The sequence below is a fragment of the Typopeltis vanoorti genome, chromosome 10 (assembly GCF_054136105.1).
Source record: "Typopeltis vanoorti isolate ZY-2024b chromosome 10, IOZ_Tvanoo_1.0, whole genome shotgun sequence".
Lineage (NCBI taxonomy): Eukaryota > Metazoa > Arthropoda > Arachnida > Uropygi > Thelyphonidae > Typopeltis > Typopeltis vanoorti.
In genome coordinates this window covers 73,380,570-73,404,758 of record NC_143558.1, presented here as the reverse complement: position 1 = coordinate 73,404,758, position 24,189 = coordinate 73,380,570, and the positions used below count along the sequence as shown (strand labels likewise).

General features: G+C 36.1%; 1 protein-coding gene across 1 annotated transcript in view; it reads left to right on the top strand.

The window, feature by feature from the left end:
- Positions 1–24,189, top strand: part of LOC150102509 (cilia- and flagella-associated protein 61-like) — a 509,206-nt gene that overhangs the window by 448,190 nt on the left and 36,827 nt on the right. The window contains exon 16 of the mRNA XM_090399377.1: positions 7,955–8,058. Within this exon, the coding sequence (XP_090255503.1) occupies positions 7,955–8,058 (104 nt within the window). The remainder of the gene's footprint in view (positions 1–7,954; positions 8,059–24,189) is intronic.

Sequence of the window (24,189 nt, the reverse complement as noted above, 5' to 3'; positions counted from 1 at the left end):
TCCTTTAATACTTAGTGATATAACATCATGCGGCTTGTTCTGTTTATAAATGATCTATTGTTAGTATTCCACCTTGTATTTTTTTAAAACTGTTCTTGTAATGCCACTGAAGATGATCTGCAATTTCCAGACCGAAATATTTGGTTAATTAAATATATTTCTTGTGAATACTCACTTATATTATACAATCTTTATGTCACAAGTTTTCTTAAAACATCAAATTGTTGGTTTTTATCAAAAAGAGAGGCACTGGATCTTCTGCGTCAGTAGGACTGAGCCCTTTTCTGTTATGCTATCAGGCATGGCAACTTGAAAAGTAGATTTCATAACATGTATCTGCTTGGCCTGATTCTTGTATTCCAAGTTTGTAACTGATTTTGAAAAGTGTCAGCTAAAGGCTTGGAGGAAGAATATCACCCAAGACCCTCATGTCTCGCCAGCTTCATGGAGGAAATAAAATCTCTCTCTCTAAGTGTTGGGGTTCCTTACCATCGTGTTGTGGAAGATGGGTTCCATGAGGATTTCAGGAAGGGATGCTGTTTTCACTGTGTGCTGGAGGTTTAACTTCTTCCATCTTCAAAGGGCATCTTTGTAGAAATTTGTTAGTCTCACTGGTATGTGTGCTCTTGTCATTCTTAAGGTTGTGGATAAGAAGAGACCTCTAGTGGCAGAACAACGGAAAATATATTTGGTGCTGCGTTTGTGTGCCATATCCTGTTGTAGGGTTTTAAGGAAAAAGTGAGTATGGAATGTTGTTATCCTGTGGTCACTGGCAGTCAGGCTTTGTCCTTCTTTAAGAGAAGTACTTAACTTTGAGTAGGAAAGACAGTTTGTTTGGTTCCATATGAATCGATAGTTGGTTGACTGTATTTTTTTGATAAATTTGCACTTGTGGCATGAGAATCTTTAGTGTATGCCAAAGGACACTGGTAGCTACGTATTTGTCGACGTATAAGACGCACTTTTTTTCTTAGAAAATAGATCTGAAAAACAGGATGCGTCTTATACACCGATACTCAGCTGTTTATTACTTTCATTTCTGGAAATTTTCTTTGTTCTGAGTTACACGATTTCTTTCTTGCTTCCTTGCGGTGTGTGAGAGCATTCCGGTTATGTAGAAAAGTGGGACTTTCTATGTCTACAAAAATGATTATTCATCAAGCGAAAGCCACTAACAGAGGGATCGCCAACTTTACTGGATCAACATTCATGGTGTTCAAGATTCATGAATAGAAACCAGCTATGTATGTAGACTAAAACAAAAAAAAAAAAAAATCACATAAAATGCCAGAATATGAAGAAAAAATTATTGAATTTCATCGATTCGTGATTAATGCAAGGAAATGAGAAACTTTTGAACTTGCACAAATAGGAAACATGGACGAGGTCCCACTGACTTTTGATGTGCCCTCAAACAAAGCTGTATATTCCAAGGGCACAAAAACCGTTACTGTTAAAACTTTGGGGCACGAAAAAACTCACTACACGGTTAGATTAGGTATTTGTTGAAAGTAGACCTACTTATTACTGTATATTTGAAATACTGTAAATTGATTATAATATTCAATGATAAAGTTTTTTTCCTAAAAAATTTGTACAAAAAAAAAGGGGTGCATCTTATACACCGGCAAATACGGTATTTGGTTAACAATTATTGCTCTCTCTCTCTCTCTCTCTCTTATGGAGCAAGACGCTCGTATTACTGCCCTTTTCCTAGTACTTGCTTGAAATCTTTAATGACTGTATCCCAGCTCTTATCCATGTAAGAGGGCATGTTTCCTAGGTAAATTCCAAGGTATTTGTTTCCCTCTGAGGACCAGTGATCAGACACTGGGGAATCGGTTCAGTTTTTCCATGTGCTACACCACAGTCCTGTGGTTTTGTGTGCATTTAGTTTAGCTCCTGAGGCCACTTGGTATGCTCTTTGTATGTTATAGAAAACCTCTTCTTTGTGGTCAACTGTAACATCATCAGCATATGCTGTCAGGGTTATGGCTTGGTAAGAAAGTTTAAGACAGGATGCCCTAAGCAGCATGCTTACTTTACACAAAAAGAGCTCTATGGCAATTGTGTAAAGAGAACCAGAAAGTGGACAGCCTTGTTTAATACCTCTACTGTATGGTACAGATATGGTGAGCTTGTTGTTTATTTTCTTGCAAAAGTGTGCTTTAGCATATAACATGCTAAATAATGATGAGCCAAAATCGAAGGCTTTCAAGCAGTTGAGTAGGTAGTGATGTTCAATGCGGTCGAAGGCTTTTTTCTTGGTCTAGTGTTACAAGACCCATTGTTTCACTGTTGTTGTTAGCTATGTTTATCAGATTCCTTATGAGGTGTAGGTTTTCGTTAATAGGTCATCCAGGGATAGAATCGTTTTATTACCTATCTATTATTTTGTCCAGCACAGGTTTAAGTTTGGTAATGGCTTTTGATATTATTTTACAATCAGTTTTAATGATGGCAATGAGTCGCCAATTTCCAGATTTTGTAGCATTTCCTTTCTTTGGGATAAGCTTAATGACAGATGTCATAGTGGGTGGGAAGCCATTGCTATTGGCTTCGACATATATTCTGTAGATGATAGGTTCAAGTTGTTCCCAGGACTGGTAATATTCAGTGGTGAGCTTTCTATGCCAAGAGATTTAGCTTTTGGTAAAGAGGTGCAGTCAGTTGTCAAATCTTATGCCACATTGCTGGTGAGAGTCTTTTCATATCAGAAAAAATTATATCAGTGGCATCCATGGATGTTGGGTTTGCTTGGTATAGGTTTTTGTAATACTGCAAGTCATATAAGTGAATTTTGTCATGATCTTTTATTATATTTCCACTATCTGTTGTTATAGCAGAAATAGTGGTGCATTCTTGTTGGCATTTTTCCAGTGGAAAGAAGTACTTTGTGGGTGCATCTGTGAAGTTGTGCCTGTGTCGTGCTCTTATTAGTGCTCCTCTTGCAGAGTGTTCTAAATGTGAGTGTATGTTGGCTTCTAGGGATTGGTATTCCTCAGATTCCTGATGCAATTGTTGTTGTTGTTGCAGATTATTTAAGACTGAATTCTTATTCAAATTCCTCTGATGATCATACTTTTGAGTAAATACTCTGACTTTAACCTTAAAGAATGACATCAATCAGAAATTGATTGGGAAGTATGCATGTCTCTGATGAGAGTTGTGATATAGTTTTGGGAGGTTCTGAGATATTCTGTGTCCTGTAGTAGACTGTTATTAAAGATCTAATATGCTCCTCCTTTGTGTCAGGTGTGTCCAGGGATGCAGATACTCAGAAGGACGGAATCATGGTCTGATGCATGAGATGGGTGATATGTGACACTCCTTATGAAGGGTATTATGTCATTGATACATAGTATCTATCGAACCATACCTGTTATAGGGCTTTGGTAGGATCACCTTTGGCCCTCCAGGAAAACACTTTTTTTTTTCATATGGGTGGTGCGGGTGTCTGAAGATATCAGTCAGCTCATAGTCATTGATTATATCCTGGAGAAGCTGAGCTAGTGAGATTCAATGTTCCTGGCATTGATGTCTATCCATTGCAGGATCCTAAATGCAGTTGAAATCCCCTGCCAGTATGAGGTGGTTCTTATTGGCTTTGCTGAGGTGGTTTTGGACAAACTCTAGTACCTGCATTTGTTTTGTGGTATGTATACATTAATTATATGTATTTTCTTTCCTGTTTGAGTTCTAATGAGCACATATATTGCACACCCAGGAAAGGTATCGATGATCCCTAATTTTAGGGTACTTTTTTTTTGTGGATCCCAATACTGACTCCTGATCAACTAAGTTGTATGGCAGGACAGTGGTGCATAGTATATGGCCAGTTCTTCCAGTGATGATCTGAAACATTACTGGTGGAATGGATCCAAGTTAGTTTCCTGCAGCATAACTATTTCTGGCTGGTGGGCAAGGACAAGCTGCAGGACAAGTCTGTTTCCCAGGGGTGTGGCACATTCTCTAGCATTTAGTGAGAGAAAGTTTACTGAAGTGTTCATTATACCCTCTCCTCTTCATCCTATTCATGAGGCTCTGCAACTTGCGTTCTCTCAATCTGTCCTTGTACCCAACATTCCTAAGACCACTGACCACCTTTGTGAATCTTCTCTAGACCATTTGCAACATATCCTTGTCACCATGAAAATCCAGTGACCAAATCTGTGCACAATAATCCATAGGAGGCCGATCAACTCATACAGCGGCATCATAACCTCTCTATTTTTGCACATCAGGATCCTCTGCATCATTGCCATTATCTGATATGATGTCTTCAGAACTTATGCAATGTGGCCCCTGAATTTAGGTCCCTGTCCACCATCACCATCCCTAGATCTGTCATCTCCTCTACTTCCATTAAAGTTTCCCCACTAAGTGTATACTTTACTAAGTTTACTAAGTGTAAACTACTGATGATACACAAACTGGTCTATAATTAGACACTTCCAGTCTGCTACTGCCTTTATGCAATGGCACTATCTTACCTTCCTTCCATTCCATAGGCACCTTTCCAGCAGCCAGACTTTCATTGAAAAGCCAGGTCAAAGGCACTGTCAGTTCCCTAGCACATTCTCTCAAAACTCGTGGTGAAATACCATCCAGTCTCACAGCTTTACTGACATCCAGAGTACTCAGTATTTGAAACACACTCTCCTCCTGTACCTCGAAAACTTGTGTTGGAATGGCTCTATGGTTCACCATCTTGTTGTAATGTTGTTCTTAATAAAATCAATTAATTGCTGGTTGATTACTAATCAAAATATAGAGAAATTTATATTTATACTGCGCCACCCTATATTTAGATTAGTCTATGTAAAATAGTAGAATCAATCTTCAATTAACTTAGCAGTCTCCTTATTCATACAGGCCAAATTTAACATTTTTCGCTTAGGGCTCCCGCAAGGTTTGAACTTTTTATGAACGGTGCAATGAAAAAGAATCAGGCACACACAATATTGAAATCAATAAAACAAAACATTTAATACAAGGTTATATGACAAATACATAAATTTAACTCCAAAAATAAGAATATACAATTAATTCTTCAGGTCAAACATTCATATTAAATTAGACTTCAAATCTTTAGATGCAAAATTCACAGTTCTCTCAATAACAAAGATTGTTCACGCTGATCAATACTACAGAATTTCTTGCTAAATAAATTTGCTGGTATCACTCAGTTACACTCTATATTTAACACTTAGCAAGCACTTATAACATTATTAATCAAGGCAGTTATTACTTCAAGGGGAATTACTTTCAAATTCTAACTTCGACCTAAATTCAGTGAAATGCCACAGTAAATGTTAGGATATTCGAGACGAAACTATCACTTAAACCTTCACACTGAAATAAAATAAAATAGGACTGTTCTTACCGAGATTAATCCTTAGCACATCAGATTCAATGTGAGCACATTTCAAACTATATTCACTTGTTACTCCGATGGAACACTATTCAAAAGAATTCTTCAAGGAGATAACTGAATTATTATTTATCGCGTTACACAATTCTTGGCGGGCTTACTATAGGGCAGAATAATTATTCCATGTTTACTACTTATAACAAATTGAGCTTTGTACAATCCTTCTTTAAAGTGATATAGGAATACGTGGTAATTTTAAAACTTAGTGGATTTATTCTGAAACTTCTATTAATCTTTCGGTCTTTTAGTTATCATATTATGACACTAAATTCCTATTACTGCCACCGCTGATTTTACTCTCAGCTGTCTATAAGTTTTCTCCTCGTCTCCATACACTTCTGAATACTATTCCCTTGAATTTCCTGCCCCTCAACCTTTTTGTTTACTTTTTCCTCTCACTTATATGCCTTCCTTCTTCCCGCCTAAAACTTGTTCACTCTGTCCAACTCATTAATTTTCTCTTCTCCCCATTATCGAAGCTCACGCCCTACGCTCACGCGTTCTATTTTATTTCTATCTCCATAGTAATGATCAAAACAGAACATAAACATAAGCATTAGCGTTACATAATGTTATACCTTTACACTGAGTAATGAAAAATAATAATAAAAATATTGTAGTTACTTAATTTCTCTTTCATTTCATTTACAAATAATAATAATAAAATATATGTTACAGTTTATATAAGCCACATAAAAGTTACATAGATAGAATTCCTCTTAATATTATTGAAGGAATAAAGTAATAAGATAAATGTTATTTATTACAGAGTCCTTTCACTAGTATAATATATATTAAAATTATATAATTAAATAATAGCTGATAAAATTCAGGGATAATACATGAATAATAAATCTTAAGCAAGGGACTAACAAATAATATTTAAACAAGTCTTGTTTAGTATATGGTAGATTATGTTAAATGTGAATGAAGAATAAAAACATACAAAACAATTTCATTCACAGTTTAACACTTGAACCTGCCCTATCCCTCTAGCATTAAAACCGACTCCTCCAGGATGAAATACTCCAATAAAGTGTTCATTGAACAATTCTACTATGTCCTCTGCATCAGTCACTCTATTCCCATTTTTATCCCATAATATCATTCTTCCACAGTCATTTCTCCTCCTACTGGCCACATATCTAAAAAATTCCCTAGGATTTTCTTTGGATCTTAGGGCTAATCTCCTCTCATATTCCAGTTTCGTCTTCTTTACCATACTAGTCACTCTTCTGGCCTGTGTCTTATACTCTTCATGCATCTTCTCTTCTCCTGTCTCCATATATCTCTTCCACAGCCTCTTTTGGGTAATATTTTTCGATGAGACATGCTGCCACTGTGTCTATGTATTTTTCTAATGGAGTATTTTCGCTTGTGAAAATTACTATTTGGGAAACATGGTTAGTTAGTTAGTTATACATTTGTATACACGGTGGTCATCCCAGTAGTAGTAATTCACTCTGCAGTGCTAGATACAGCATTGGCCTAAGAGAGAGAGAGAGTACCGATCTTTTTCCATTGTTTTTGGCAGGGCTGAGACTGATGTCTTTCCTTTCTCTGTAACTGTAACTGTGGCTAAGGCTCTGGCCGGCACCTCTTCCTTGGTTATCGGAATCCTGCAACCTTTGATTGACTCCTGCTGAGCCAGGGCGTGGGACCACTGGTGGTGGTGGTGAAATATCACTGCTGGTTGATCTTTTGCTGGCCATTGCTTCAGTTAGATTCTGCATGATGGCTTAAATAGACTCGTTTGCATAAGCAGTAATGATTGAAAGTTGAGTGCAGCAAAGTGTCAAGTGTGGGATAAAAAGATAACATTCACATTATATTTATGGATCTGGACTGCGAAAAAATTGATTAGTTTGTGGATTTAAATTAGAAGTTGAAGTTCAGGGAACATATTGCAAAAATAGACAGTAGCTTAAAGGATCATTTGAATGTGATGAAACATATTTCAACTAATAAAAATAAAGAAGTTAATATCTCCTCTTTTTTTATATATATAATGCTTTGATTCAACCATCTTGACTGTGCACAGATTTGATTGGCTCAGCATCCATTTAGATAAGCAAGTGATGAAGAAAATTCAGAGGTGAGACCAAGATGAAACAGGTATGTGAAATGCTTCTTGTGAGGACAGATTGATGATTTGTGGGTTATTACAACATTAGATTGATTGGCATAAAAGAAGGAGGGGGGGGATATGTGTTAGGAACGTATTAATTACTATGAGGTTTTTATTGGATAGATGCATAACTGAAAGCTGTATAAGAATGTGGTTAGCTAATGCAGGAGAACTAGATTTCTTGCTTCCTGAGAGCAAGGTGAATGATTGCAGTGGGTTAATAGAAGTCATGTTAATAGAAAGAGTTTAAAAAAGGTATGATAGGCATCATGTAAATAATGGTTATATGGGCCTCCTGCAATAACTTTGCTGACTCCATGAAGCTGCCAATAATAATATTATTATATAAATTGTATTTTACTTAAACTGAAGCTTGGTGTCATTTGTTTTAGGAAATAGATGCTGAAAATCTTGTCTCACTTTATGGACTTCATTACAGTTATTTGAATATAATATTCCATCGTTTTAAGGAAAAGCATATTACAGATATCTTTAAGTAAGTAACAAAAAAAATATGTATTGATAACATTTAATTGTATTGAACATTACATGTTCTAGTGGTTTTCTATATAACATAAACGAAGTCTGACTTCAGTTTTTCACAAACTACTCAGCAAAGCTATGGCTAATCAAGAAGCTTTATATATATATATATATATATATATATATATATATATGTAGAAAGTATTTTACCTTGGGTATAATAAATGTTAAAGATACTAAGCTATTTTAAACCTGGTTTTACTCCATTTCCCAAGTAAGCAAACAGACAAACAAGTCAAGTTTGCACCTGCAAGTGTAGCTGACCCTGCACGTAGTGCAAGACCAAGGCAACTCATGGTAAAAGTAGAATAAGCTCTGATCACTAATCTTAATATTTACCCATATCACCAAACTTATCATATATTTTGGTATATGATAAGTTATTCCAGGTGAAATTTTCAGGGAGAAGTAACTCCATAACTTTGGATTTTGATGAAAATGAGTTAGTTTGTCACACTACCTTGGAAGAAAAAATCTTTTTTACATTTTTCATGGCATCCTTTAATTATTGCATGACCATTTTTATTTGATATATCCACAGGATTTATACAGTTAGAGAGGATTTTAAAATTAATTACAGCTTATTTCCAGATTGCCTGGTTGTTTCTGATTTTTTACTGCCATTTTAATGCTCAAGGGGTGAACTTTTTGATTTCTTATTTGCATTTTCAGACAAATTAATTTTTTTCAAGCTGACAGACACCTACTTTATGTAAATTATATTTTGCAAGAAATTATATTCTTGTTTAATCCTTTACCCAAGTGTAAGTAAATCAAGTTTGCACATGAATTATTTTCATGGCTCAGGTATCTATATATAGAATCTGTTGACTTCACATCAATTGCCTCAATATCCTGTAATGCAAAGCACACACACTTTCTTTTCTTGTATATCGCTAGGCATTATAGGAAGAGCACCAAAGTCAAATTAATGTAGAAGTCATATATTTTCCATATACAAGCAGCAGAAAAGGTATAGTACTTTATCATTAAAATACTCTGGATCAGAGATTGTTTTTTTTTTTGGTTGCAACATCATACCTTCTTGTTTAATCCTTTACCCAAGTGAACGTGAAAGAGTTTGCACATGAAGTATCTACTTTCTAAAACTATCTCTGATCCAGAATTTTTTAATAATAACATGATACACTTTTTTGTATGTGGAAAATAGATGACTAATACATTAATTCAACCTTACTATCTTTCTGGTTCTGGCTCTCATTGATGAAACCTCATTAAAGGTCAAAACTAGTCTGGGTAATGACTATTTCCATAATGAATAACAATATTCACATCTGAAAGGAAATATGCTTTGCCTTACAGGATGCTAAAATGATTAATGTGAATTCAACAGTCTTCATATACAAGTAGCCTAGTCACGAAGATACTTCATGTGGAAACCTTTTTGCTTACACATAGGTGAAGGATTAAACAATAATCTAATTTCTTGGCAACTATTTATTTGTAACAAAGTGGAAAAAACTTTCCAAAGCCTGATTTAAGTGTTCTAATTGCTCTTTTTCCCCATTTTGTTCTCTATCCTGTGGGTCCTAGATTGAATCCACAAGTATGATTTTTTGTGTTTTATTTATATTCATTGATGCGACTGCTGAGCAGGAAGTTGCATCAAAATATTTGGTGGCTGGATGGAATTGGTCCCCACTGCTCATGCGATTCTCACTTTTGTCTCCAAGTAGCTGGTAGAGTGCACCAGCGGCCACACCCTGGGACCATGCCTCGACTGGCATGCAAAACTAAGTGAGGGTATCAGCATTTTATGCTGTAGTGAAGGAGAGTGTCTCCTCCTTGTTGCACTTGAAGACTGGAATGGCTGAGTTTCAGATGACTAAAATTTAATTTGACAATGGTGATGAAGGCATGACAGCAAACTATGTGACATAGTCCAGACACACTCCGAGACAAAACAGAGATGTGGCCAGTCACCGTGGAAGAGATAGGAACCTCACCATGTAACCTTCCATAGTAAAACATGAAACAGAGAACCATGTCAGATTTAAGCAATAGAGACAAGGTTGGACCCTCTGCAACTTTTGTTTCTTCGAAACATTACAGGGAAGAAGAGAAAGAAACTCAGGAACGTAAGACGGATACTATGAAAATAGCATATGACGAAGATACCTTAAACCCTCCAGGGAGAGTATCCCCTGATACTTCAAGTTTAAAAACCAAGAATCTTCTCTTAAGGCTTGCAACTTGGAATGTGGACCTTATATGAAGCTGGGAAGTTAGATAACCTTATACAAGAACTTGAAGCAATGAAAATTGACATTGCTGGTATCAGTGAAGTCAAATGGACTAATAGTAGAAAAATAAACAGAAAGAGTCATTCAATTTTATACTCATGGGGAGACATTCATAGGTACTAAAAGACAGTCAGACATACTAAAAAATAAGATTGTGCAATCCTTACTTGGATTTTGGCCTACAAGTGACAGGATAATTGCAGCTCAATCTTTTAATATTTTTATTGTCCAAATATATGCACCTACTTCTGATTACCCAGATGAATATGCAGAATGTTTCTATGAAGGCATTCAAAATGCACTTAGCAAAGCTAAAATCAGATGACATAACTATCAGTATGGAAGATCTAAATGCTAAAGTAGGGTTAGAAAACATCTCTTCCTGCATGGGAAACCAGGGCCTGGGACATAGAAATCCAAGAGGAGAAAGATAAATAAATAAATTCCATGTGATGATACAGCATTCCCCCTTTAGCCCCCCCCCCCCCCAAAAAAAAAAAATTTATTCAGGCTCCGGAACCGGCATAAGCTGATGAATCAGACCTATGACTGGGTCAGTATTCCTGGCTGTAATCCGTGTGTGTCCTCTGACCGGTTTGCCTGCTTGCGGAATGAAAAACACCAGATAAACCGGTGGAAAAAACCCTGCTGTCCACACCAAAGACTGGCTAACTTGGCTATGGCTGAAGAAGATCCTTGAGCTTCTCACGTCATTGACAGGAATCGAACCTAGGAACCTCCATCCCCAGGCATATGGTTGCGAAGCACAAAGCCACTAGGCTAACCACGTGGACAGGAGAAAGATTAATACAGTTCTGTGAAGAAAACAATCTGGTAATAGCAAGTACTTTATTTAGCCACCCTCCTAGAAGACTTTACACATGGAAAAGTCCCGGAGACAGCTGTAGGAACCAGATTGACTATATAATGATTAAAAAAAGATTCTGAAATAACATCTTACAAGCCAAAACATACCTAGGGGCTGATATTGGATCAGACCACAACCCTGTGGTTATTAAAGCAGCAATAAAATTAAAGAAAACAATGAAACCTATAAACATAGAAAAATATGATCTTGGCTCCCTTAAAAATCAAGAGATACAAGATAAATTTTTAAAGGAACTGGCACAATCCACTGCTGTTAATGTTCCTGATTCCACTAAGTATCCTTACCCTAAAGATGAGATTGAGGATAGATGGCAGAAATTTAAAGAGGGCATAAAAAATGCAGTAAAACAAACAATTCCCAAATTTGATAAGAAGATGAGTAAACCCTGGATGAATGACAAGATACTGAAAATGATGGAGGAAAGAATGAAACATAAAAATCGTCCTGAATACAAGAACTTAAACAAGGAGATCAGGAAAGAATGTAGGATTGCAAAAGAACTGTGGCTCAACAACAAATGCAAGGAAATTGAACTTATGGACAAAAAGCACAAAACCAGAGAACTTCATGAAAAAGTTAGGGAGCTAACTAGCAAATCTTGCAAAAGGGTAGGCTCTCATTGCATTGAAGATACCAGTGGAAACATCCTAATAGAGAAAGACAAAATAAAGGATAGATGGGTAAAGTATTCAAAGGAACTCTGCAATCATGATAGAATAGATAAGCCAATGCAAGAAGATTTGGAGGGCCTATTATTCTTCCTTGGGAAGTAACAAATGTCATTAGGAAACTGAAACCAGGAAAAGCTCCAGAAATGGATGGAATTATGGCATAATATCTAAAGGCTTTAGATGATAAGGCTATAAGATCACTGACTGACGTATGTAACAAAATATTTGAAACTGGATACCTGCCAAAGATTTTAAGCACTCAACGTTCCTACCAATACCTAAAAAATAGAAGACAATCAAATGTGAAGAGTACAGAACAATCAGTCTGATCAGTAAGATAGCAAACGTTATGTTATATATCATCCTAGAAAGAAATAAACATAAAATCAAAATGAAAATTAATGAAACATAATCTGGTTTTCAAGAAAATAAAGCAACTAGAGAAGGACTCTTCAACATTAGAACTATTATAGAAAGATATCTGGAGAAGCAGAAAGAAGCCTACTTATATTTTATTGACTACACAAAAGCATTTGATAATATATAAGATGAACAACTAATCAAATGCATCAGAAATTTAGGAGTAGATGGTAAAGATACCAGATTATGATAAATCTATATTGTGAGCAAACTGCCTTAATAAAAATATCAGGAGAAATCTTGGAGGAATTCCCATTAAAGAAGGTGTCAGACAAGACTGTGTTCTTTCTCCTATATTGTTTAACTGCTATACTGAAAATATCTTCCAGCAATTAGAAGAATTTAAAGGAGTCAGCATAGGAGGCAGGAATATAAACAACTTAAGAGATGCAGATGATACACTACTGCTAGCTAAAAATAAAAAATCCTTTCTTTTAGGGTTACACGGTGATCAGCATTCATTTTAAAAATTTTATGGAATTTATAACCGTGTTAAAAAATCATCATCAACATCATAAACATCATCAACATCATAAACATCATCAAAGACATTACATTAGAAAAAGATGATTTATTAGTCAGTTTTGACGTCTCTGCCCTCTTTACGAATGTCCCTATCAGTGACACAATCCTTCTCCTACAAAACAAATTCCCTCCAGATATCACGATGCTTTTTGCGCATGTATTACAGTCGGGTTATTTTGTATGGCAAAACGCCTTCTATTTACAAAAAGAAGGCACAGCTATGGGCTTGCCATTATCCCCCCCCCCCCATTGCTAACTTTTACATGGAACATTTTGAGCAACTTGCCCTAGATTCCTCCCCTCTAAAACCCAAAGTCTGGCTTAGATACGTTGACGATGTTTTCGCGATCTGGTCCCATGGCCGCCAGACATTAGACACCTAAACAAACAACACAAACGCATACAGTTCACAATTGAAATTGAAAAACACAACACACTTCCGTTTCTAGATACACTTGTCACACGTCTTCCCTCAGGCAATCTCTCCTTCACTGATTATCGAAAACCGACACATACGGGACAATATATACACATAAACTCCTACCACCACCAACACAAAAACTAGGTGTCATCAACACGCTAAAAAACAGAGCTCAGACGATTTGTTCCAGTGAACAGGCACTGAAAGACGAGTTTAAAATTATCATCAATTACCACAATAAAAAACAAAGACAAACCAGACTACAGTAAAACTATAACCATTCCCTACATTAAAGGAATATCAGACAAAATAAACAGAGTACTACAAAAGTACAACCTCAAAGCCACCTTTAAACCTCCTGCAAAATTAAAAAACTTACTCAACTCATCCAAAGACCCACTCCCTCCACTAGCTCACCCTGGAGTATACTGGATTTATTGTACTTGCAACATACCATATATAGGAGAAACAGGACGCACTATTCCTATTAAACAAAAAGAACATAAACGACACATTAAATATAATAATTATGGTGAAGCTGGCCTTTCTGATCATGCCCTGAATACCTTACACAGAATTGACTGGAAAACCACCAGCTGTCTACATCACACTAGAACATGGTGTGAACGGAAATTCAAGGAAGCCTGCGAGATTATCAACAACCACCCCAATCTGAACAACAATGATGGTTTAAAAATCCCAAACATATGGAAGGTATATATTCGACCTTCCTCACCAAGAACAACTATAAACAGGACTGTAGAAAATCCAGTATTGTAAATCAAAAATAGGAATTGTAATACTAAAAATAGGACACCAATTGTTTCTGAAAGAAAACCATCTAAAAGAATGTTTATTCCTGTCATTGTAAAAATAGAATTTAGCTTGATGTAAAAATCTTTTTTTTAATTTTATTTTTATTTATTTATTTTATTTATTTATTTTTTTTTTTTTCACCAGAGGTCACGCCAGTAGAATAACATGTGATCAAATCATTGTTTCTCTAGCTTACAGTTAATGATGTAACTCGGCTTGTTCTATATACTTATGTATGCTCCAGATGATGATCTTGACCCAAATATATATATATATTTATATATTTATATATATATTTATTCCTGTCATTGTAAAAATAGAATTTAGCTTGATGTAAAAATCTTTTTTTAAATTTTATTTTTATTTATTTATTTTATTATTTTTTTTTCACCAGAGGTCATCACGCCAGTAGAATAACATGTGATCAAATCATTGTTTCTCTAGCTTACAGTTAATGATGTAACTCGGCTTGTTCTGTATACTTTATGTATGCTCCAGATGATCTTGACCCAAATATATATATATATTTATATATTTATTTATTATATATATATTTATATATTTATTTATTCCTGTCATTGTAAAAATAGAATTTAGCTTGATGTAAAAATCTTTTTTTTTAATTTTATTTTTATTTATTTATTCTATTTATTTATTTTTTTTTTTTTTTCACCAGAGGTCACGCCAGTAGAATAACATGTGATCAAATCATTGTTTCTCTAGCTTACAGTTAATGATGTAATTCGGCTTGTTCTGTATACTTATGTATGCTCCAGATGATGATCTTGATGTGAAGATCGAAACGTCGGGATAATAAAAAAGTTTTTTAACATGGTTGTAAATTCCATAAAATTTTTAAAATGAAAAAAAAAAAGATCTTCAAAACCTACTAGAAGAGACGCTGAAGCTAAGCTAAAAATATGGACTTAATTTCAACTTCAAAAAAACCAAAACCATGCTGGTAACGAGAAAAAGGGAAAATACCCGATATAAATATTAAGATCAGAGGAAATACTTTAGATCAAGTAGAGAATTATATATATATTTGGGTCAACTAATTACAGAGAATGGAAAGTGGGATAAGGAAATATTAAGAAGAATAGAAATTGCTAGATCAACCTTCATTAGCATGAAAAACATTCTGACCTCAAGGGAAATTCACACAAAAACAAGAATTAGGCTGTCCAAATGCTATGTATGGTCAACACTGCTATATGGAGCAGTGTTGACCATATATCATCCTAGAAAGAAAAAAACATAAAATCAAAACATTTTGATTTTACAAATCAAAATATCAAAATCAAAGGACAGTATCAAAATATTGTGAAAATAAACTAAAAACCTTTGAGATGTGGATCCTCAGAATAATTCTTAGAGTCCCATGGACTGCCAAAAAAAAAACTAATTTATAAATATTAGAAATGATTGGAGAAGATAGGAATCTGTTGAAAACTATTAAGAAAAGGAAAACCACTTACCTTGGTCGCATACTAAGGCATGAATCTCTTCAAAAAACACTTCTAGCAGGAATTATACAAGGAAAAAGGAGAAGAGGAAGACAAAGAACAGATTGGATGGGAAATATTAAGGACTGGACCTTTTTGTCCTATGAAGAATGCAAAAGAGAAGCACAAAACCGTAGATGGTGGAAGCTCATGGTAGTCAACCTCCTGGAAGGAGATGACATCCGACAAGACATTTATATTCATTTTTATGTGTGGAATATGTATCCCCACAAAATCACCCTGATTAAAGCTTTTTTTTGTGAAAACAATACCTCAAATTTGAAAAAATTAAAAACAGACAAATTTGAGCCTAAACATGTTATTCAGGGACCAAATAAAAATTTCAAATTCTTATGACGGATACTCTTGCTAGTTGACTATAAAGCAAAATTGGTCCCATTCTGTTATTTTCAATCCTACAGCTGAGACAGCCTTTTGAAAATGAAGAAGCTGCAATTACTTTGTTGCATCTTCCTATGTATTTAAATCCTCTTATCAAGACTTTCTATATATTTAAAATACTCTTATCAAGACAATTTTTTTATAATAATCTCCTGAGTAGTCTGAAGTAAACCAATTATGTTATTATTATTATTATTATTATTATACAGCAGGGTGCTTAAGGGTCAAAGCTGTATAACTGAGAGGAGACCTCCACATAGCCTTTAAAGGAATGCGGAGAACCGACCAGGGCTTCTGACCTAATGTCCAATTCTCACCTTCTCGTGGTGCACCCTGTTGGGTATCTACTTGGATACTGAACCGACGAGGATGGGCTGGCAATTTGGGATTTAGCCGACCAAATTGTATTCTTATTGGTTAAACCAAAATATAGAATGATGGTACAACATGACAAAATTTCATGCAGGCTGGCGTCGCCCGGTTAAACAAGGCCCCCGTTGTTTTCGCCAGGAAACCAGGGTGAACAGCGAAAAGTCAGCTACTGAAACAAATCTGAAAATAAACTCCAACTCAACATCACCAGAGTTAAAGATCAGTACTATCAACGTAAGAAGCCTGAATGGCAAAGAAATGGAGCTAGCTGAGGAATTAGATAAGTACCAGATCGACATAATAGGGGTGACTGAAACAAAAAAGACCAAAACTGGTGAGATCTTTCTGAGCAATAAATACAAAATGTTATATTCAGGCAATGACAATCAAGGAAAAGAAGGAGTAGCCATAGTATTCAACACAAAATACGAGGCTAATCTTCTTGAATGGCAGTCAGTCTCAAGTAGAGTAATGTGGGCAAATATGTGAATGGGGAACTGGACAATGAGACTTATTTGTGCCTATGGTCCCACAGAAGGTTCTACTAAGGTAGAAGTGGAGGAATTTTTTCAGGCTTTAGAAAAAGCAACTGACACAATGAAAAATGAAAAGTTGGTCCTTGTTGGGGATCTAAATAGCAGAGTAGGAAATGATTGTGAGACATACAAAAATATTTTGGGAAAATTTGGAGAAAAGAGCAAAGCTAATAATAATGGCAAATATCTGTTGGATTTCTGCTCAGGACATGGATTGGTTATTACTAACACCATGTTCCAACATAAAAATGTGCACAAATTCACATGGAGAGAAGAGGCTAGGAATAAGAAAAGTCTCATTGACTATGTTATTGTTGATAGTGATGTTTTCTCCCTGGTGCAGGATACCGGAGTGTACAGAGGATTTGAAATTGGAAGTGATCACTATTTAGTCTTGAGCAGGATAAAATTGAATTTCATATTGAAAAGAATAACATGTAAGAAAGTTTTAAAGCGAATAAAAGTTGAGCAGCTCTCAGATGTGAGCTGTAGACTAAAATACACAAAGATTATTGAAGAAAAAATGAAAGAGTTTGAGAACAGGAATCAAACCTTGGAGATTCAGTTGCAAACTCTGAAGAAAACATTGATTGATTGATTGATTCTGCCAGAGAGGCATGTGGTGAGGTTGTCTGTAAGGATAAAAAAATCAGAACTCCCTGGTGGACACAGGAAGTTAAAGAGGCAGTGAAGGGAAAAGAAGAAAGCATACCAAAAGTTCCTGTCAAATAAGTCAGCTTGTGCTCTTAGAGAATATAGAGACAAATGCAAGAATGCTAAACACTGTGTAATACTAGCTAAACAAAAGTCATGGGAGGACTTTGGCAAGAATATAGAAAATAAATATCAAGAAGGTGGCAAAATATTCTGGAGGTTGTTGAAGAAGCTTAAGAATGGAGGAAAGAGTGCTGTAAAAGGAATTAGAGATGATAAAGGTGACATGAAAACGGGAGAAAAAGATATCCTTGAAGTATGGAGTAATTACTTTGAAAAACTGCTAAATGAAACAAGCAGTGATGACAGCACAGTGGTAAAAAACACTGACCAGGCATGCAGTCAGGAATACATATCCATACTTGAAGTAGAAAAAGCCATCAAAGACTTGAAATGTGGAAAGGCAACTGGAGTAGATGATATTCGACCAGAAATGCTGAAGTATGGTGGTATAAGAGTCTTACAGTGGCTGCACTGCATAGTTCAGAAAGCCTGGACAGAGGGACGAATTCCCGATGATTGGAGTAGAGCTCTCATAGTACCCATATATAAAAAGGGAAATAAAACTGCATGTGAGAATTACAGAGGTATTTCCCTACTGAGTGTTCCTGGCAAGATCTATGCAAGTATACTTGAGGAACAGTTGAGAAGAATTGTGGAAGAAAAGCTTGGTGAAGAACAAGCTGGATTCAGGCCAAATAGAGGCTGTCAGGATCAGATCTTCACTTTACGACAAATAGTTGAGAAAGCATGGGAATATAACAAAGATCTGTATTTAAGTTTTGTCGATCTGGAAAAGGCATATGACAAGGTGCCAAGAGAGAAGCTATTCAATACGCTGCAGTTATATGGTGTCAATGGGGCATTATATCAAGCAATACTTAGTCTTTATTTGAGTTGTAAGTCAGCAGTTAGAATTGAAGGAAGTACAGGAAGATGGTTTAATGTTAAATCTGGTGTGAGACAAGGATGTACATTATCCCCTCTGTTATTCATTATGTATATGGATCACATTATGAAGGAAAGTGGTATTAAACATGATATCAAAATTGGAGATGTTAATGTCAGCTCTTTGCTTTATGCGGATGATGTTATACTTCTAAATAAATCTGCTACAAGTCTGCAAGATTCTCTGACTAAATTGAATAGCTGTTGTAATAGATATGGTATGAAGGTCAGCAATAAAAAGACAAAGACAATGAAAATAGGCAGAATCATTGAAAATGTCAACTGTGTTGTGAATGGAGAACCTATGGCACAAGTAAAATATTTCAACTATTTAGGCACGATTTTTACTGAAGATGGTAAATTAATTATAGAAATAGACAACAGAATCAGCAAAGCTGGTATGGTGGGAAGTCAATTGAATAAATTTATATGGAATAAGAGAGAAATTAGTCAGAACACTAAATTAGCTGTATACAAGACAGTGTTCAAACCAGTTTTAACTTATGGATCTGAGAGCTGGGTCAGAAGTAAAACACTTGACCAAAGACTAGAGACCACAGATATGAGAGTCCTGAGAAAGATTATAGGCGTGAATAGATGGCATCAATGGCAATATCATATTAAAAACGAGGATATTAGGAAAGAACTTGACATTGTCAGCATCCAGGAATGCGTTAGCAGAGCTAATCTCAAGTGGTATGGTCACTTAAACAGAATGGGCGAGGAAAGATTAGCAAAACAAGTGTTCTCTGCCAGGTTGGTAGCAAAACGACCCAGAGGAAGACCAAGATATAGGTGGATTGATATGGTACAAAGTGCTTTAGACGATAGAAATATAAGATCTAATAATGTTGGAGTCTTGACAAGTAACTGACTGATTTGGAGGAAAATTGTAGATAGGAAATTAATAATGATGTAATTTTTTTCATGTAGTACTATCAAATCCTGTACACCCCTTGAGGGTACATTGCAGAAATTTGATGATGATGATGATGATTATTATACAGCAATCTCCATGAAGTCAGAAGACTCATTGTGAATGCGACATTATTTGTACACCATTCACACACACAATGCATGATAGGTATTGCATTATTCACACAATACCTATCGTACCTTTCCTTAAACTCATTCACTCACAACTACTTCTGGCACCCAATTCCACTCATTCCGTGCCTCCTTCCAAAATATCTAACCATTGAGAACCACATTCATACACAATTGCCATGGGTGACCCGTTGTTCTTGACCTGCCATGTACTGGGAAAAAAAAAGTCTTCAGTATCTATCCTATAAAACCCCTTTAATAACTTATATGCTTCTATCTTATGTCCTCTTTTTTGCTTATCAGCTGGTTTTTGAAGCCCACTGACATTCAATCTATTCTCATAGGGAGCATTCTATAGACCTGCCAAAATCTTTGTCACTTCTATGGATCGTCTCCACCACTTCTTCATCCAGAGGAATCCAGGTGACCAAATCTGCTAACAGCAATCCATGTGTGGCCTTATTAAAGCCTTTAAATTAAAGATGCCAAGAAATTATATTCTTGGTTTAATCCTTTATCCAAGTGTAAGCAAACAAAATTTGTGCCTGAAGTATTTTCAGGACAGAGCAACTCGTATATAGAAGCTAATGACTTCACATCACTAGCCTTAGTATCCCATAATGAAGCACATCTCCTTACAGACATATATAATGCTATGCATTATGGGAAGGGTCACTGGGAGCGAGGTGGGAGCAAGACCAAGTGATGAAACCAAGGTTGAAGTATCATCCAAAGGCCAAAGGTTGAATAAAGTAGGTGTAAAATGGATGAATGTGGAGTTTAAACATGAAATCTGGTAAAAGAAGGTACTTTGAAGGAAGTACAAGATGAATAATGGTAATAATCAATCACATGAATAGTATAAAGAACAAGCCAGGAGAGTGACTCAGTTTGTAAGGAAATCAAAAGTAGAGTATGAGCAGAAATTGGTAAATCAGGCAAAGAAAAATCCTAGAGAGCTTTTTAGATATGTGGCAAGTAGAAGGAAGAATGATCATCGTAAGATGAAGTTAAAAGATGAAAGTGGTAGAATGGTAACTGCTGCAGAAGACATTGTTGAGGTATTCAGTGATCAATTTATAAGGTTATTTCATCCTAATCAAGGTGGAATCATGAGGAACTTAAGTGTAGAGGACATAGGAGAGGATTGCTTAATTGTGAGTGAGCAACAGGTATTTGAGGAAATAAATAAACTTGATGTTAATAAGGCAATAGGATTTGATGACATATCACCATGCATCTTAAGGGAATGTTCCAGGGAATTGGCAGTAGCATTGGCATGCCTGTTTAATAAAAGTATTACAACAGCACAAGTTCCAAAGGAGTGGTAGGAGGGTAAAATTGTTCCACTGCATAAAGGTGATAAGGCTACCAATTATATATTTGGTTTAATCCTTTATCCAAGCGTAAGCAAACAAAGTTTGCACCTGAAGTATTTTCAGGACTGGGACAACTCATGGCAAAGGTGGTATAAGTGCTCATCACTTGCCTTAGTATCCCATAATGCAAAGCACATCTCCTTGAGGACATGTATAATGCTATGCATTAAGGGAAGGGTCACCACCCAGACTGGTTTCAACCTTTATTGAGGTCTCATCAGTGGGAGTCAGACCCACAGGTGGCGATACTAAGATGGAAGTAATGGAGAAGTCATATTTCCCTATATAAGGTGTGACACTAAAAGGTGTCAGACCTTATTATTAAAACTCTCTGGAATTTTCTGGTGATTAGGCTGGAATTCTCTGGTGATAAGGCTGTAGCTTCAAATTATAGGCTGGTCTGTATATCTGGAGTTGTGGTGAAGGTCCTGGAGAGATTGGTGAGAAGTAACATACAGAAATGGGTTGATAACAGTAGTATTCTCTGTGGTTATAGCATGGGTTTGTTAAGGGGGAGATCATATTTCACTAGCTTACGTACTATAACAAAGTGACAAATACCTTGGATAAGGGAGATGCATATACAGTGGTGTACTTAGATTTTGCAAAGGCTTTTGATAGACTGCCACACGATAAGCTCTTAAATAAATTGAAACAGATGGATTGGATAACAGACTTCTGAGTTGGATCGGTGACTGGCTGACGGATAGGTATCAGAAAGTTGTATATGGGGGTGCAGTATCCCGAAAGAAAAAGGTAACTAGCGGTTTGTCACAGGGGTCAGTTTTGGGGCCATTGTTGTTCAATTTGTACTAGTTAAACCCGTTCTTGAGTTTTAACTAGTGATATCCAGCTTTTGCAGATGATAGAAAACTGGGGAGAGCAATTCAGTGTCAAGCTGATGTTATTTCCTTACAAGAGGACTTGAATAGATTGCATGATTGGGCAGGTAAGTGGAACTGTCAGTTCACTGTTGCAAAGTGTAAGGTTTTGAGATTTGGTAAGCAACAATGGGATGCAAAGTATACACTCAGTAGGGAAACTTTAATGGAAGTAGAGGAGATGAAAGATCTGGGAATGATGGTGGACAAGCTGCTGAAATTCATGGGCCACATTGCACAAGTTGTGAAGATATCACATCGGATAATGGCAATGATGCGGATGATCCCGACATACAGAAATAGAAAGATTATGATTCCATTATATAAGGCCTTGATCAGGCCTCATATGGATTATTGTGCTCAGATTTGTCACCAGGTTTTCATGGTGAAGAGGATATGTTGGAAAGGGTCCAGAGAAGATTCACAAAGGTAGTCAGTTGTCTTTGGAATGTGGAGTAGGAGGACAGATTGAGAGAATGTAAGCTGCAGAGCCTCTCGAATTGGAGGAAGAAGGGAGGGGGGTTATGATTGAAACATATAAGCTAGTCAGGGGTTGTTATCAGGTCGACATGAAAGAAATTGTTCATAGAATGGGAGAAGGGAGTAGAACAAGGGGCCATCATTGGAAACTGTATAAGGAGGGTGTGATCAGAGTAGTAGGTTCTTTGCGTGGAGGATGATTGGTGAATGGGATGCATTGTTGCCTGAGTGTGTAGACACATTGAATCAGTTTAAAGCACGGCTGGATGAGCATTGTGTGCAATAGTGTGACCTCCCATGATGAGTCTCTGACTCTATGGAGGTCAAATGTTAATAATAATAATAAATGGCTACTAGATTTAATAATGTGATCAAGTGTAAGGTGATACACTGAACAAAAGATCGCAAGCTGTGTACTATATTAATTGAACTACTTCAGGAAACTCATTAGGCTATGGACTTGAACTTGATAGGGCATATTGCAAAGGTAGCCAAAACACTGTATTAGATTAAGTGGTTTAAGAAAACATTAACCTGCAGTGATAGAGAAGTTCAAGTCATCCTGGAGAAGCTCTGCATCACCTTCGTTTACTATCACTCCTCACAATTTTGCATCTTCTTAAACAACTGTATGTTTCCCATCAAAATCATTTTCTATATCATTGATGTACATATTAATCAACAGAGGACCAAGTACTGAGCCCTGTGGTATACCCAGGTCATCGAGAAAGGGGAAAAAGGGTGGTAAGATTTCCCGGGGCCATAATTTCTAATTTTGGAGTGCCTGCTAAGAATTTTCTCCCCAGGGGCATTGACTCTCAATGCCCCTGGGTATACCACTAGTTCACCTGCCTTCTTCTGGACTCCCTCCTCCATAAACCACTTTTTGATATTTGTCCATCAGCCTCCATCTAATTCAAATCACCAGATTCATATCCATTTGCTCCAGTTTATACAACAGAGTTCTATGTGGAATCCTGTCAAATGTCTTTGCTGAGTCCAGCAATATCACTGCATAGTCATTTTTTCCTTTATCCAACTTCACTGTTAGTTTATTAAAAAAGTAATCAAACTACTAAGGCATGACCTACCCTTCACAAAACCATTCCTATCCACTCAGTCCTGAATTCTCTCTGTTACCAGTTTTTTCTCCAATACCTTAACCACCACATAGAATAAAAGGTTAAAAAAATAACAGGTCACCTCTTAATCTAATTTATGTTTCCAAAGGATAACTTATCTTAGCATTCTATAGTAAGTCGATTTTAATGCTTGAGTGACTGCAACAACTTTGAAGCATCCTGAAGCAGAATAGTGGATGGTGATAATTTTCTCATTGACTGGAACATAGCTGTGATACATTCTTATGTTGTCAATTTCCGTGCTCTTTCAAGTCTTTCTTTTAGCAGCATGCCTTCATTTATAGTATCTTCACTTGATAAAAAAAATGCGAAGAATCTGTTAGAACAGAAGTAAAACATAGTTTGCAGTGGCAGTTTTTTTTAATGGCACGTGACATAGTAAATATAGTTGACAGTATGTCTCTTTGAATAGACCTTAACTTATTTGTTAATGATATTTCATATGGATTGACTGTGAATCTTCAAATGTTTGCTGATGATACAAAGTAAGGTAGAATTATCATGTGTATTGCTGATGTTAATTCTTCACAGAAAGATTTAAATAGACTTTTAGCTTGGACAAATGAGTGGGATTGGTTTTAATATTAATAAATGCAAAATGCTACTCTTTTTGATGCAGAGATATAAGGCTATGTACTGTATTGGTGGATCTTGAGTGATGATAGACAGTGG